This window comes from Cinclus cinclus, chromosome 2 (genome assembly GCF_963662255.1).
Source record: "Cinclus cinclus chromosome 2, bCinCin1.1, whole genome shotgun sequence".
Taxonomy (NCBI): Eukaryota; Metazoa; Chordata; class Aves; order Passeriformes; family Cinclidae; genus Cinclus; species Cinclus cinclus.
Window position 1 is genome coordinate 94,422,824 of NC_085047.1, and position 13,554 is coordinate 94,436,377.

Below are 13,554 nucleotides of genomic sequence, written 5' to 3' on the forward strand. Positions count from 1 at the left end.
TCCCAGCAAACCAACATTAGAAAATAGTCCCTTTTAGATTACTGTCTAACGTACATTTTCCTCCTCTGGTTTAAGGGAAACACTGGAAAATCCAAAATAAGCTGTGTGTGGGGAAGTCTCCCTATTATTACATGCATAATGAATTCCATTTGATTCCCTGGAAAGGAAAAAAAATAGGCTTCAATGAAGTTTAGAGTGAGAGTAAATACTAATCTGAAATTAAAATATATTAAATAATGCTAGAACAATCCTGAAACAAAACACTATAAAAAAGGACTGAGTTTGCTACAAACTCTAGGTAACAGAAAGAATGCAATACATTTTAGCTCCTTTTTGAATGTTCTTGACCATTCCAAGTTTTAAGTTCCTCAAACTGAAATTATATTAAATTGATTTTTGGGAGGGAGTTCTCTCTTCTGATGTAATTATGCAGGATTTTATTAATTGGTGTTCTTTGTCTCATTTCCTATTAGTTCAGGTTTTTGACTCAAAGTTTTTGTTGTTTTTTCACCTGGGAGCTTTCTTTTGTCATGAAGGTTACCTGTGCCTGCTAAACATGCTATAACTATTGGTCATTTTATACTTCTCAGAGTTGGAATAACGAGTAAAACTGAGGTTTTCCCAAAGAGTGCATGGAAAACTGGGGAAAGTTATTCAGATTATACAACTTAATTCTGATTCACCAACTGTGTTTATATTTCTGGCCTTTATGCCTTTGGTATAATACATGCATAAAAAGTGTGTGCATGTATATCTATATATATATATATAAATATATATACACACGCACATATATATATAAAATATAAATATCTCATGCATTTAATTTTCATTAATTATCATTTATAATAATTTGCTATTATTTTAGCCCTGCCTCTACAGAAGGCTCTTGCTGCAACATCCAGTATGCAAAAGAAATGCTAATTAAAGTACCTTTTGGAAGAGAATGGAATGAAAGAAGGTGATATTAAATATTAATCACAAGAAACAAGGCAGGAAGATTTTTAAAGGTGGAAGTAAACAAAAGTGGATTATGGTAATGTATGATGGCACAGATGACTGATCTTCACTTTCGCACAGATATCCTTCTCTTTTCGAGAACCACTCTTTTTTCAAACTCAAGATGGAGTTATTTTTGCCTAATTTAAGGAAACTCTGTGTTAATGATAAGGACCCAACTTGAGAGATTTAATGTTACACCTGTTTTTCACCTATTATCTAAACACTAAGCATACTAATGCGTTTTATTACTTTGTGTTTCTGTAAAACTCTTCTGTTACTAAAATTGTATGACTTTAGTAAACATATGGCTTCATGTCTCAGTCCCTTCTAGTAGCAAAGATGCCTCTGAACTTCTGGCACACAGAAATGCAATCCTCATCCAAGAGTTTGGTGAATTTTAGAAACCAGGCACTGCCATACCCAGAGCCTTGCTTTCTCACCATTCACCCCAGAACATGCAATACATAAAAATTAGAAAAGCTGCCTGCAATCAGTTTGAGAGAGGAAGTATCATCAAGCATTCAAAAAGGTAGTCCGAAAATCAGAATCCCAACAGCAGGCAGGCTACCTGAATATGTTCCTGTTCTTAATTATAAAGGTGAGAAGAGTCTACATTACACAGTGCTGGCTGACAACAGGTTTCACATAATGGAGCCTTGCACTCACCAACCTGTCACTACTACCCACATCCTGCTTCTTCCAGCTTTTGAAAAAGACTGCTGGCAATGTTAAAACTGATTGTTGAAGATCAGTAAATTAGTCCTAAAATGTTTGCCAGACACAGTCAGTGCAATCCACTGTTTTACAGAATGTCTTGTATGTAACCAACCAAGCTATTTCCACTGGAAAAAGGACAGTAAAGCATAACCAAGCCTAACGTAATAAGATGCAAAAATAAGAAGTCAGTAGATTTGAAAACAATGCAAGGAAATAATAAAAAAAACTGGTTTATTTCAACTCAGTGTCAGTTTTCTGTTTCAGATTATTTCTTTTTTCTCCACAAATAGGAAGGATTATTATTACATCTCTGACACACCCTCCTTAAAAAGCTAATGGTCAACTCATCTGCCACCTTAAAGATACGGTTCTTCCTCTGAATAGACTGTGCTTCTTCTCCCCTGAGCCCTCTTTATAGCCCCAAGTTGTTCAGATGTAAATTACAGTTCAGCACCAGTGCCACCTGTACCCCTTTTTATGCTCACTTATACATCCTTTTAAATAATATAACTGAAATTTGTCATAGCATTGTACATTATAGAGTGCTCATTGAAACAATTAATGATACTAAACCCTTCCATTATATTGACTACTCCAACCCTTTAAAATACTATGATACTACCAATAGTAGTATTATCTCACAATAACATTACATCTTTCAAACAGCTAGTGATACTGGCATCACAGGAAGGGAAGTGAGATAGGATTTCTGTTTTCTTTCCTGCACTATGAAACTGCTTGGCTGCCAGCAACCGGAGCTAGGACCCAGTCCCGGGAGACCTGCCCTGGCAGTGAACACTGCAGGAAAAGTAGAATATTGGTATCATCTTCTTTTTAAATCACCTTTTTCTAACATACCCTGGTGAGAGAAAGGAGAGTAAGGCTATCCCCAGCCACCGTATCCCAGCATTGTATCTCTAAAGGCAAAGTCACAAGGCAGCTGGGCCGGGCTAGGCAGAAACTGGGAGAATTGAGGAGGGCTGACTAAAACAGGGAGTCAGTCACTACAAAAGAACAAAGAATCAGGACTAGAAACTCGGCATTATGCTAACACTGACTCACACTGCTATTGCTGCTATTTAGAATCACAATGCTGTAACAGAATCAGCATATTGCTCATCAGAAGGATGAAATGGGCTTTAAATAGGTTTAGGGAATCTGCATTTCCCTTTTGTAATGCTGATTTTCACAGGAGTACCTCTTTTGTCTCCAGACTGAATTTGATGTCTCTCTGCACTTTGTACTCTGACCTAGCACCACCTGCCAAGCCTGCAGACTTTATGGTACACATCCTGGCTGCATTACAACTTAGGGGTTTTACAACAAAAAATACTTACTACATACAAAGATCTTCTGACAATCCTACATCTTCAGTAATTCTGCAGGATGACTGAGAAGATGGGTTACAGAATATAACAGAAGATGACAGAAACTAAAGCCAGTCCTTTAGTTTCCCCCATATTAGATTTCAGGTACAGGACTGACACACTCACTTTTAGTTAGTTTTCATTGTAGCAAGCTGATCTATGAGCTCACTTTCCAAAAAATCACATCTTTCAAAGCAGCCACTGTTTCTCAGTGCTGTCAGTGCTAATAACTGCACCTTTGCCTCGGGAAGGATGCATATCCCTTATTCTCAAGAAGCCCAAATACTACGGATCTATTTGACTACCTTGTATTTGAAGCAGAAACTCAGACTGAGACTCGCTCAGTTTATTTCCTGAGTGCTGGGCTCATTCCCTAATTGCTTGTGGAGGAATCTCAGCTGATGAGCAGCAAATACCAATGTACGACTTGTGTGTGTATCAGAAAAGACCTGGGTCCACATGGTAATGCCACATGTAGGTGCAAGCATGCCTAGTTCACAGTGGGAAGAAATGGGATGCAGAAGCCTGCTTGCCTACATCTCCCATTTTGCAGTACATTTATATGACTGATGTCAGCAAGACAAATTTCCTGCTGTCCATTTTTATTAGGGATTTAATATCTCACAGAGGAAAAATATATAGTATTTAAAGGAAAGTTAACTAGAAGTATTCCCTTGCTGGTAGTAAAGATGTACCAAATCAGTATCAAAAACCAGTGCACTCACTTATTCATCAGCTTCTGCTTCTATACATGTCAACACTAAGAATAACAGTTGCAGAATCTCCCAAAATGCTCACTGCTAGCAGTGTGGGTGAATGTGGCCCATCAACAGCAGTAAAAACATACAGCTTTAAAACAGAGACACTACATGATGCTGCAAAGGAGACAGAGGAGGAGGATTCCCCTTCGATCTCCCTGGGTCAGACAAAATACGAAAGAGTTACAAATAGTAAAAAAATATAGTTAATAAAACAGAGCAAATATTCATAATTTCACTATATTTTTATTTACTAAGAAATCAAATGAGCATATATTTAATTTATAAATTTGAGACAAAGCAGGTCACTAGTAAAAATTTCTCAAAGCCCATTCTAAAATTTATTTTAGAGCAAACTAATAGTCACTCCTGTTAGCATGCAGTAACAGCAATGGATTTTGTGCCCAGTAGCAGCTGCTATAGTAATTTGGAGAAGACATCTTACATTTTTCAAGAATAGCAAAGACAATGAATTTGTAAGAGTGAAATTCTGACAAGACTCTCTTGTGAAATGTCTCTGTACCAGCCACATTATAAATTCATCTTTCTAGATATATATTAATGGTATCCAATTTATCTCACATACCAAACCAGAACTGCAACTCACCACTTCAAAATGTGCTGTCAGTCTAACAGTCTATTTATGATACTTCAGAAAAACTGAACACCTGGACTTCAGATGGACAACTACTTCTACCCCTAAGTTGTGACCTCTGTCCACTTTCTATACTACATTTTTTTGTTTTTGCATTTTATTCATAGAACTGCGAAACACCTTCCTTAGCTGTCTTTTACACCTATCCAATGCTGTTGATTGCTGAGCACATTGTAAAATATGATTAAGTAGACAAGAGAAACAGGTTGTAGCATAAGTCCAACTTCCCCACCTATATCCCACTACTTCGACAGAATTACTTCAGGCTCTATCTAGCTGAGCCTTATGGACTGAAAACTCATTATAGTTTTGGGGCCACATCTTCCAGTACAGTTTTGCCTGAAAGGAATCTATATTACATCCTCCACAAAACATGATAAAACACAGTAAATGGATGCGATATTTATTATAAAAGAATATGTCTAATTTGAACATAAATTCTAATTCCTGTAATGAGGAATCCTGGTTGCATGTTCCACTCAGCAACAATAGTAGGAAAGCAGCTTTTGTGTCTGAGTTTAAACTTTGTTGTTGCTTTGTTTTTTTTGTGTGGTTTTTTTTTTTTGGTGATAACAATTCCTAATACAGCATTTTTCACCCCAAAGCAAACAGGCTCTGGGAACATTTAAAAAATGCTGAACATGTAAAAACACAACAGACAGGCACTTGCAGGTCCCCAAGCTGCCTAAAGACAACAATCATACATTTTCCTAGTCCTGGGAAAGAACCACAGGCAACAAATTCAGGACTCTTATCTGTGGGCTATTTGAGCTCTATGCTTCTGGGGACCTGTTTTATCTGATACAAGCACAGGACAACATTCCTAGATTTCCTCCATTTTACTTTCCTCTGCCTGAGATATCTCCCCTTTCTGCTTACCTTATTCAGTCTCAACGCTTGCTGAACTTTAGATTCTTACTTGGATGCAGCTCAAGGCCAAGTATAGGCAACACAAACCACTGTGGATGCCCTACCACCACTGCAATAATCAGCCTACATTTCTTCAGTGTGAATGTCAAAAATAGCCTCAAGTATCTGACTTTTACAGAATGTTAAAAGTCATACCTAGTATTCTGCTTGATTTTTAAAGAAATTTGGAGCCTTGGGAACATGAAGGAAGATCTTTGTTTATAATTCCTGCACACACTAGGAGAGTGGAATGAGAAGTTGTGATTTTTATTTATAATTTAGTTATAAATTATGCCCTGTGCATTCACCTGAAAAGAGCTTTTTGATTAATTTCTTATAAAGGTCTAAATGCATAGGACTATACCTGAGTGAGAAGCAATGCTAGAGCAAATGCACAATAAAATGAAGATTCAGGAGCGAGTAAAAAAGGCGTACCTGATCAAATTGATAGAAATTAGGAGAAACTTGTCAAGTCCTTTACATGATGTGTGCCTATCTCACAGTCTCCCCTTTTAACACTAATGTGATTACAAAGAAATGACAAACTGTTTGCAAAAGAGCTGGCCACAACATTGCATCAGTTCTTTTCTTATATCACTCCCTACTACACAACAGTCTGAGGATTTCTCAGGGCTTCTGAAAGTTGGAAGATTCTTACTGCAAGGTTTGGTTCACTTCTGAGGAGTACATTACAAATTCCTCAGGTTACTATCAGCTGTACCAGGGATTCACACAATGCCAGGAACCTAAAAACAGAGCCCTGAAGTGTGGTTACATATTTCAAAAGGACATAAACATGATTTCCCAAGCAGAAAGATGACCTCCTATCTGGTGTGACTACAGGTCAACAGCATCTCGTTGCTCTAGACATGCCAATGTCACTAACAACAGCATCCTTTACTCCAAATTTTGGCTGAAAATGAGAACCTAATTTTCAAAGTAACTTGTGTTAAATTCTATGGCTCATGTAGGTATGTAAGAGGCCAGGGATAATCATAGTCCTTACTTGTTTTGAAATACCTTAGTTCATATTAATCTCAAAATAAATTCATTAGGTTTCTGAAGGCCTACTCTGCACACCTTATGTATTTCAGTAAGGAGTTATAACATGTTGTATGCAATACATTCCTGCAGACTTTAATGAGATAATCACTTTATGATTAGTAGTTTGCATTTTGCTTAAAGACAGATGAGCAGAACAAGAAAGCTATTCCTCTGAAACTTTTACTGTACAAAGGAAAATATCGTAGCACATTAATATGTACCTTCTTTATCATCATGACGTACGATTGCATCCTGTATCATTTCAGCAAGATTAAAACGAACTCGTTGATTCTTTCCATGTTTCAACTTCTTCCCGTAGCCCTCCCGTTTCTGGAAAGCCTTCTCTCGTTCGTAGTATGCCTTTATTTGGTCACAGCGCATCCGCTTGACCAGACGCTGCCGCTGGCCCAGGGGGAGGGACTCCAGCAAGCACTGCTCAATTTCCATCTCATGGGTCCGAAAAACATTACATAGCTGGAAACAGCCTGCAAGAAATTAAACACGAGCAAATTTAGATCTTGCTTTCAAATGTGCCATGAAACCTCCACCAATTGTTTTGTTGTTCTAAGCACATGCAAAAGTCCATCATGTAAGCTCTTCCTACTGCACCTACCAAGGCCGACTACAGAAAGTCTATGCCATTATCATTTACTTTTTGAAAATAACACTTAACTCATTCCATTAAATCAGTGATGCATTTTTTAAAAAGCTGGTTCAGTTTGTGTGAAGAAATGTGAATAGAAGAAGTCCAAAAGTTCAAATGTGTGATGGGCAAAATACCTAACTATTTCAGTACAGTTCAAGTGGCTAGCATTTGCTTAAAAAAAGAAACTACTATGAAGGCTAATGCTAGTTTGATGCCCGTACCTCTTTTTTATTCATTTTCATCTTGCTTTAGGCTGGCAAATTCCTGTATTCAGGGAGAAGAAAAACTACCATATCATAATTTTAATGAGTTCATTACCATGCAGTGGGCACTCGGGTAACTACCTCTTAAAAACATCAGCCATTTCAGGTTCTTAACCATGTGCATAACTTTTTTCTACTTTTTTCTTTTTTTTTTATTGTAGAGAGACATCAAAATTGATCCTTCTAATGTAACCATCAGATACTAAAATCTTAATGCAGAAACAATTACAAAGGTGTCTTTGAATCAGTTATTCCTAGCATTCACAACACTTCAAGTCAAACTCCCTTTTTGTTTTTAACATTAAATATGGTATTTTTTGCTGATATTGCAATAAAACTGTTCAAGTATGTTCTCTTTTCAACTGAGAGCAAAGACCATAGGAGACTTGAATACTTCTACTTACTTCTCTAGGGACTTTTATGTTACAAAAGGAGGATAATGGATTGCTAGATTATTTCCCAAGTCCTTGAAGGTAAATCCACATCCATCAACAATGTGCCCACTATTATGTACTAAGGCCTTTTGATGTGGGGGCTACAGACCACCACATCACTTCTGATTCTCATCTTCTACTTTATGTAGATGAATTTCCTTCCTATAGGGGCTAGGTGCTCAGATTTGTAGTTTCTAAAGACTGACAGCAGCCCAGATGAGGGAGGTTTTCCCTACATAGTTTGAAGTACGACCTCTTGAAGGAAATGCAGACTCAGTTCAACTAGGGTAGTTAAGAAATACCAAAATTAGAATTACTCTGCAAGTTGAATAAACAGGTTTTTTGTCTACCTATTTTGTGGAGTTACTTCATCAAGGGATCCCTATCTCATTGAAGTTACACCTGAGTAGTGCTGACTAAATGATCACTTTGTTTTCTCCTTGTGGCTTGACACATGATTAATCTATTGCAAACCATTCAAACACTGCTATGAAGCCATAATTAACAATCTCCTGACAGGATTTTGTAAAGCTCATGCCATCACAGCACATAAAAGCATCACAAATATTTATTTATTTTCATTTTTAAAAGGACAACAGTATTGTTATCTGCATTCTCCACAAAGGAAGTGAAAAACAATGATTTTCTTTTTAAATCACTCACAATTTAGGGTATCCCATTCAGGAATTTTGTGTTCTTTTTTAACGTGTTTTGGTTTGCTTTAAAGGTATCACAATTCCATAATAAAATATAAAATTATAGTCCTAGGTCTGCAGGCCAATCACTTTCTAAATTCTATGTATAACATTTATTTGCTAAATTATTTCATAAATTACATATAATTCAAGTATTATATATTATATTAAATATTATAACTATTCACTATAAATTACAATCCATGGTCTCAAACCAGACTTCCTGAAACTGAGGAGCACACATTTATCCAAAAAAGTGCCCAGAGTGTCTTGTTGGGAAACTATGACAGAGGCAGATACAGAATGCAATTCTATAGGTCAAACTCAGCCAATTACTTTTAACATAGGCTACTCTCTCCCTATAATTTCTGTTCCTTTCTTAGCATGCCCTTCTAGTTAGAAGAAAAAGAGTTGTCAAACTAAAACCAGGAAATTAGTACTGGCTTGCATTAAGGCAAAATAACAAACCCTTTCTTTTTGCATGTCAAAGCCAACAACTCCTGCTGTACAAAAATTTTCCACTTGACCTTAAATTATATGTTTCATTTCATAGCAAAAATTATAGGTTTCATTTCTTTTATTTCCTTGTTGGAAGACAGGAGGAAATCAAAGGGTAACTCTGTAACACTGCAGAAGATGTAACTTTATTCTGGCTTCAATCCCATAGAAGAGCTATATTCAGAGCATCCTCCTCAGCCTGAAGTAGTTTGCAACTGCATCTTCTTTTTCTAATGAAAAAGGAATGCTCATAAGATTGTAGAATAAGCAAACTTCTCTATTAAGAGTTGTTCTGCTGTGTATAAAATATTTCAGCAGCCAAGCCTTTAGCACAGACAGGCCTTTTGGCCTGTAACTCCCTAAGCTTATACCCTAACACTTCTAAATGTGGCTATAATACCTGCCAACAAGGCTCGCAGTCACAGAGTGAAAATCAGCTCGCTGTAATAGACCGTGTTTGCCTGCAGCTAGAAGACAACCCCTGCTCTGCTCATTCCTTCTCCCTTAAGAAGGTAAAAAGGAGCAGCCATGCACTTGAGCTCCAAGAGACTGCAACTGAACTTGATGTTTATATTTTGAAAACTCATCTGAGGCTAAGAATTGTGGCTGCTGCCCTAGTCATAGCTGTAAATCTGCACTGTTTGCTAACCAAACACTTTAACGGCATCTTTGCTTTTCCTCAGCTTAACTCATGTGCAGTCTCTGTTCTTAGCAGGAACTGATAGTGTTTGCTGCTGTATCACAAATGAGACTGATGCAAGCTGCAGGACATCTTTGCCATCACACTGCTTTTCTCATCCAAGGCAAGAAATCAAACAAATCAGCTCAGTGTCTTGGTCAAACACAGCACAGCAGAGATGCTCTCACAGGCAGATTGCAGTTTCAGGAAGGGCGTCCTGGCTTAGTGTCCTCTGCCTCTCCAACGGGATGACTTTCATCTTGCATTTGTCTTTGTCTATTTGCTCTATGAGGAACAGTGCTTGACGGCCACAACTGGCCTCACATAGCAGCTCCCAATGTGTAGCCAGAGTCAAAGCAATTCAGGCCAAATGAGAAAAGGACTCTTGATTCATTTGGGCTGGACTCAGCTGAAAATTAATGAATTGAAAATGGAATTTCTTTTCTCAGCAGGTCTGGAACCTGATACAACTCAGAAGAGATCAGTACCTGATTGTGGGTGTAACAGTGGAAGGTTAGCAACCTCATTAGATTAAGCCTGGATTAAGAAACCTAGTATAAATGCAGACAAGGCAAACTCCCTGAATTACTCTTTCAGATGTTCATCTCTAAGGAATGCACCACTGAGTCTCACGTTTGGAATCAGGCAGTGCACTGCTCTGTGGTCCTACTGAGCAGGGGACTTGATGATGGCACAAGAGAGAGTTTCTATCAGACCTCAAGAGAGCTTAACTCAAACACACGTGGATGGCTTAGTACCATATGAAGCATGGGGTAATTCACTAACACTGGCTCAGTTAACTTTGTCTTGTCTACCAGTCTTGAAAAACCTTCGTTAATGGATTCTACAAATTGCCTGGTTAAGCAGTTCAAGTGCTGCACTGGTTTCTAACAAAAATGCCTTGAGTTCTTTTGGCATCCATTATTCCTTGTTAATAGTGAGTCACTACTGAGAAGACTTAATCTTTGTAACTTCTGTTAGTTGTCCTGGCAGCCTTCCATCGCTCTCATTCTATTGCCTCAATGTCAGTCTTAGACTGGTGGGACCAAGATCACATATTTGCAGGTGCAGCTTCAGTAGCCCCAAGCCCCAGGTTCCCTCTGTCTGCTGGCCAAACTCCTCTGAACATAGCCCCCCCTGTGTGCTTTGCCTGATTTACCATCAGCACATACAGCTGGCTTCCATTCAACTCTGTCCATTGTAACCTTGCACACTACACTCTTCAGCAGGATTGCAGCTCAGGTCAGCCAGTTTCCAGCCTGTACTGAGGTATAGAGCTAGTCAACCTCAGACATGAAGATATGCACTTCCCCTCTTGAATTGCCCCAAGTTTCTGGTAACCCAATCCCAGGATTAAGCTCTCCTATTTGAAGTATGCCAACAACTCTATCCTAAGTGAGTATTGCCAACAGCAGCAACAGCTTCAGCTGTAAAGAAACCCTTTAGGAAAAAAAATAGCTGCTAAAATCCACAACATTATTAGGTGGATGTAAACAGTTACTGCTTAGAGAATGACAACTCAGCCACAGTAAAACTCTGAAGAAAAGATATTAAAGCCTCCTAAAAAGGTAACATGTGCAGCAGGTCTGTCCATCCTTTCCTTCCCCATTTATGAAAAAACTGGCACAAACTACCACACTGATTTGGCACAAGAACACTGTATGACCCCCATTCAACAGCACAAGATAGATGGAAAACATGATCCTAAACAGAGCTGCTTTTGAGTGTGCTATTCAGGAGGCAGAATGGTAAAGATTTGTGGGTAGGGAAAAAGTTGCCTTCTGAATCTATTTGCTTAAGAGTTTGTATCTCATGACACAAGATATCAGATTTGAAGATTATTTCATGCGGTTCTTGCCTCAGTGCATGACAAATTATACCAATGTGCAGGGACTTGATAAGGTCACTGTGATGGTCACAGCAGACTGCACTGGGGAACACATTGTCAGTGTTAGCCATGAAAAAGCTGGCAAGGTTTACCAGTTATTATTTATTTAATGGGATGTTCCAGATAAAAACGACTAGATTAAACATGATTATCAGTAAGCATATAGTTTTAAGGTCTGCATCTTCTGTATAAGCACGCAATATAAAAACCTCTATAGAACACTGAAATATCAAAACCAGAGAATTTTTTACCATATTACACTGATTACTAATTAGTACAGGACAAAGGAAGTCATTACCACTGTAATCAACAGAAAAAAAATGTTTCAATGATGCTTGCTAGCAAAGAGCTGCTTCATTGACTGGGTCTACCACGAACCACAAGAAAGCAAAGAATTGTTGTTTTAAAACAACACGTTCATAAAACTGCAGCAATTTACTCACAATCGGAGAGTGTGACATCTGCATCACAAGACAAATTAGTTTTGTTCCTGCCTGTACAAACAAGAGATTTCTGAGTAAAGAGGATCGGTTTGCTTTGAATTGTCACTGATTCTCACTGTGAAGATGAGAGAATAAATACTTTGTGACATTACAAGCACCAGCTCCTTAACAAAATGAAGAGCACAGAAAGGGTCATGGGACATAAACAGAGAGGAAGAATGTGATTGTTAACAAAAATGCTCATCCATCATCTGCTTATAATTGGAACTCAAGTAACTTTACAGTATGCAGGGACATTTTTGCCACACCTCTTTTCAGAAACCATATGGATATAGCTTTCCCTTATACTGCAACTTATGGCTTTATGTCTACTAACTTTAGTCTGGAATTTAAATTGGGAGAGTAATCATCCTAAAAACTGCAGCTCAGGTGGTAACTCACATTACATGGGGGTGATTGTGTCCCTGTCTAATGTGGCCACAGGTCAGGAAGCATTTCCAGACAGTAAAGTTGAATGCCTACACACAGGCTCACCTCCCTGCTTGTATTTTGATATTGCATGGGGCTTTTCATAAAAGGCAAGCACACAAACTGTTGACATTGCTTAATGCAGCAAGCCTCTCAAATATGGTGACATGGAATGATGGTGCATAATGCTTATAATTACAAATTTCAATATAATAAGAGACATGCTTATTTTTATTTATGCAAACATGCTGATTTTTTTGATATTTTAAAAAACAAATAAATAAAGGTCTGGGATGTGAAAGACCATGGTCTTTATAAATTGAAACAAAATGTAGGGGGTTTAAGGAACCTGGGAAAATGGTAATCTGAGATTCGGATTTCTGTCTCCAAACAATAGTCTTTAAGCAGTTTAATCTCACTAAAGGAAAAACAGTAGGAAAACCTCCTAAATATATACTGTGTTTAGTTTGGGTCCTCTGAGACTTAGCCCCTATCTTGGTCTGTTCTTGCTAAAGATATGATATCAGCTCATTTTCACAACTGCAATTAATCATCTACATTCTAATTTAGATAACTGAAATTGTCCTGAACTGCAGAAAGATAAAATATTTCAAAATTTCAACAACTTCAATAAATGTTTAAATAGATTAGCATTTATTCAACAACTTAAAGACAGTAATATTTTAAAACACTTTTAAAGCTAGTTAAGGAACCATAACCACAGTACTGACAAATATGTGGGAAAGGCATGCAATGAGCATCAAGTGTTTTGGCAACTACAGATTCAGATACATGGATGGTGTAAATCAGTGCAGCTCCATCCAGTTCAAAAAGCTACATTAATGTGCACTCCATGTTCACTAACAGAAGTCAGGCCAGAAATTAAAGCACTGGCCCTTTCAGTAATGCACTTTGCTGTTATACATAATTACATTATTATACAGGAGGCTTTTCTTCTACCAACAATGCATATTATTTAAATTTATTACGTTGAATTAGAAATAATTTATTAGTATTTATAAAGCTGAGATGAATTCCATATCAAGTCAGTGATATAAATACTACAGCAAAACTGAAGTAATTGCTGC

At 37.7% G+C, this 13,554-nt stretch overlaps 1 protein-coding gene across 1 annotated transcript in view; it reads right to left on the minus strand.

Moving 5' to 3' along the window:
• The window catches only part of MYO16 (myosin XVI), a 258,913-nt gene extending 251,984 nt beyond the window's left edge, over positions 1–6,929 (minus strand). Inside the window, exon 1 of the mRNA XM_062515094.1 lies at positions 6,674–6,929. Within this exon, the coding sequence (XP_062371078.1) occupies positions 6,674–6,899 (226 nt within the window). The 5' untranslated portion in view covers positions 6,900–6,929. The remainder of the gene's footprint in view (positions 1–6,673) is intronic.
• Positions 6,930–13,554: the final 6,625 nt, after the last annotated feature.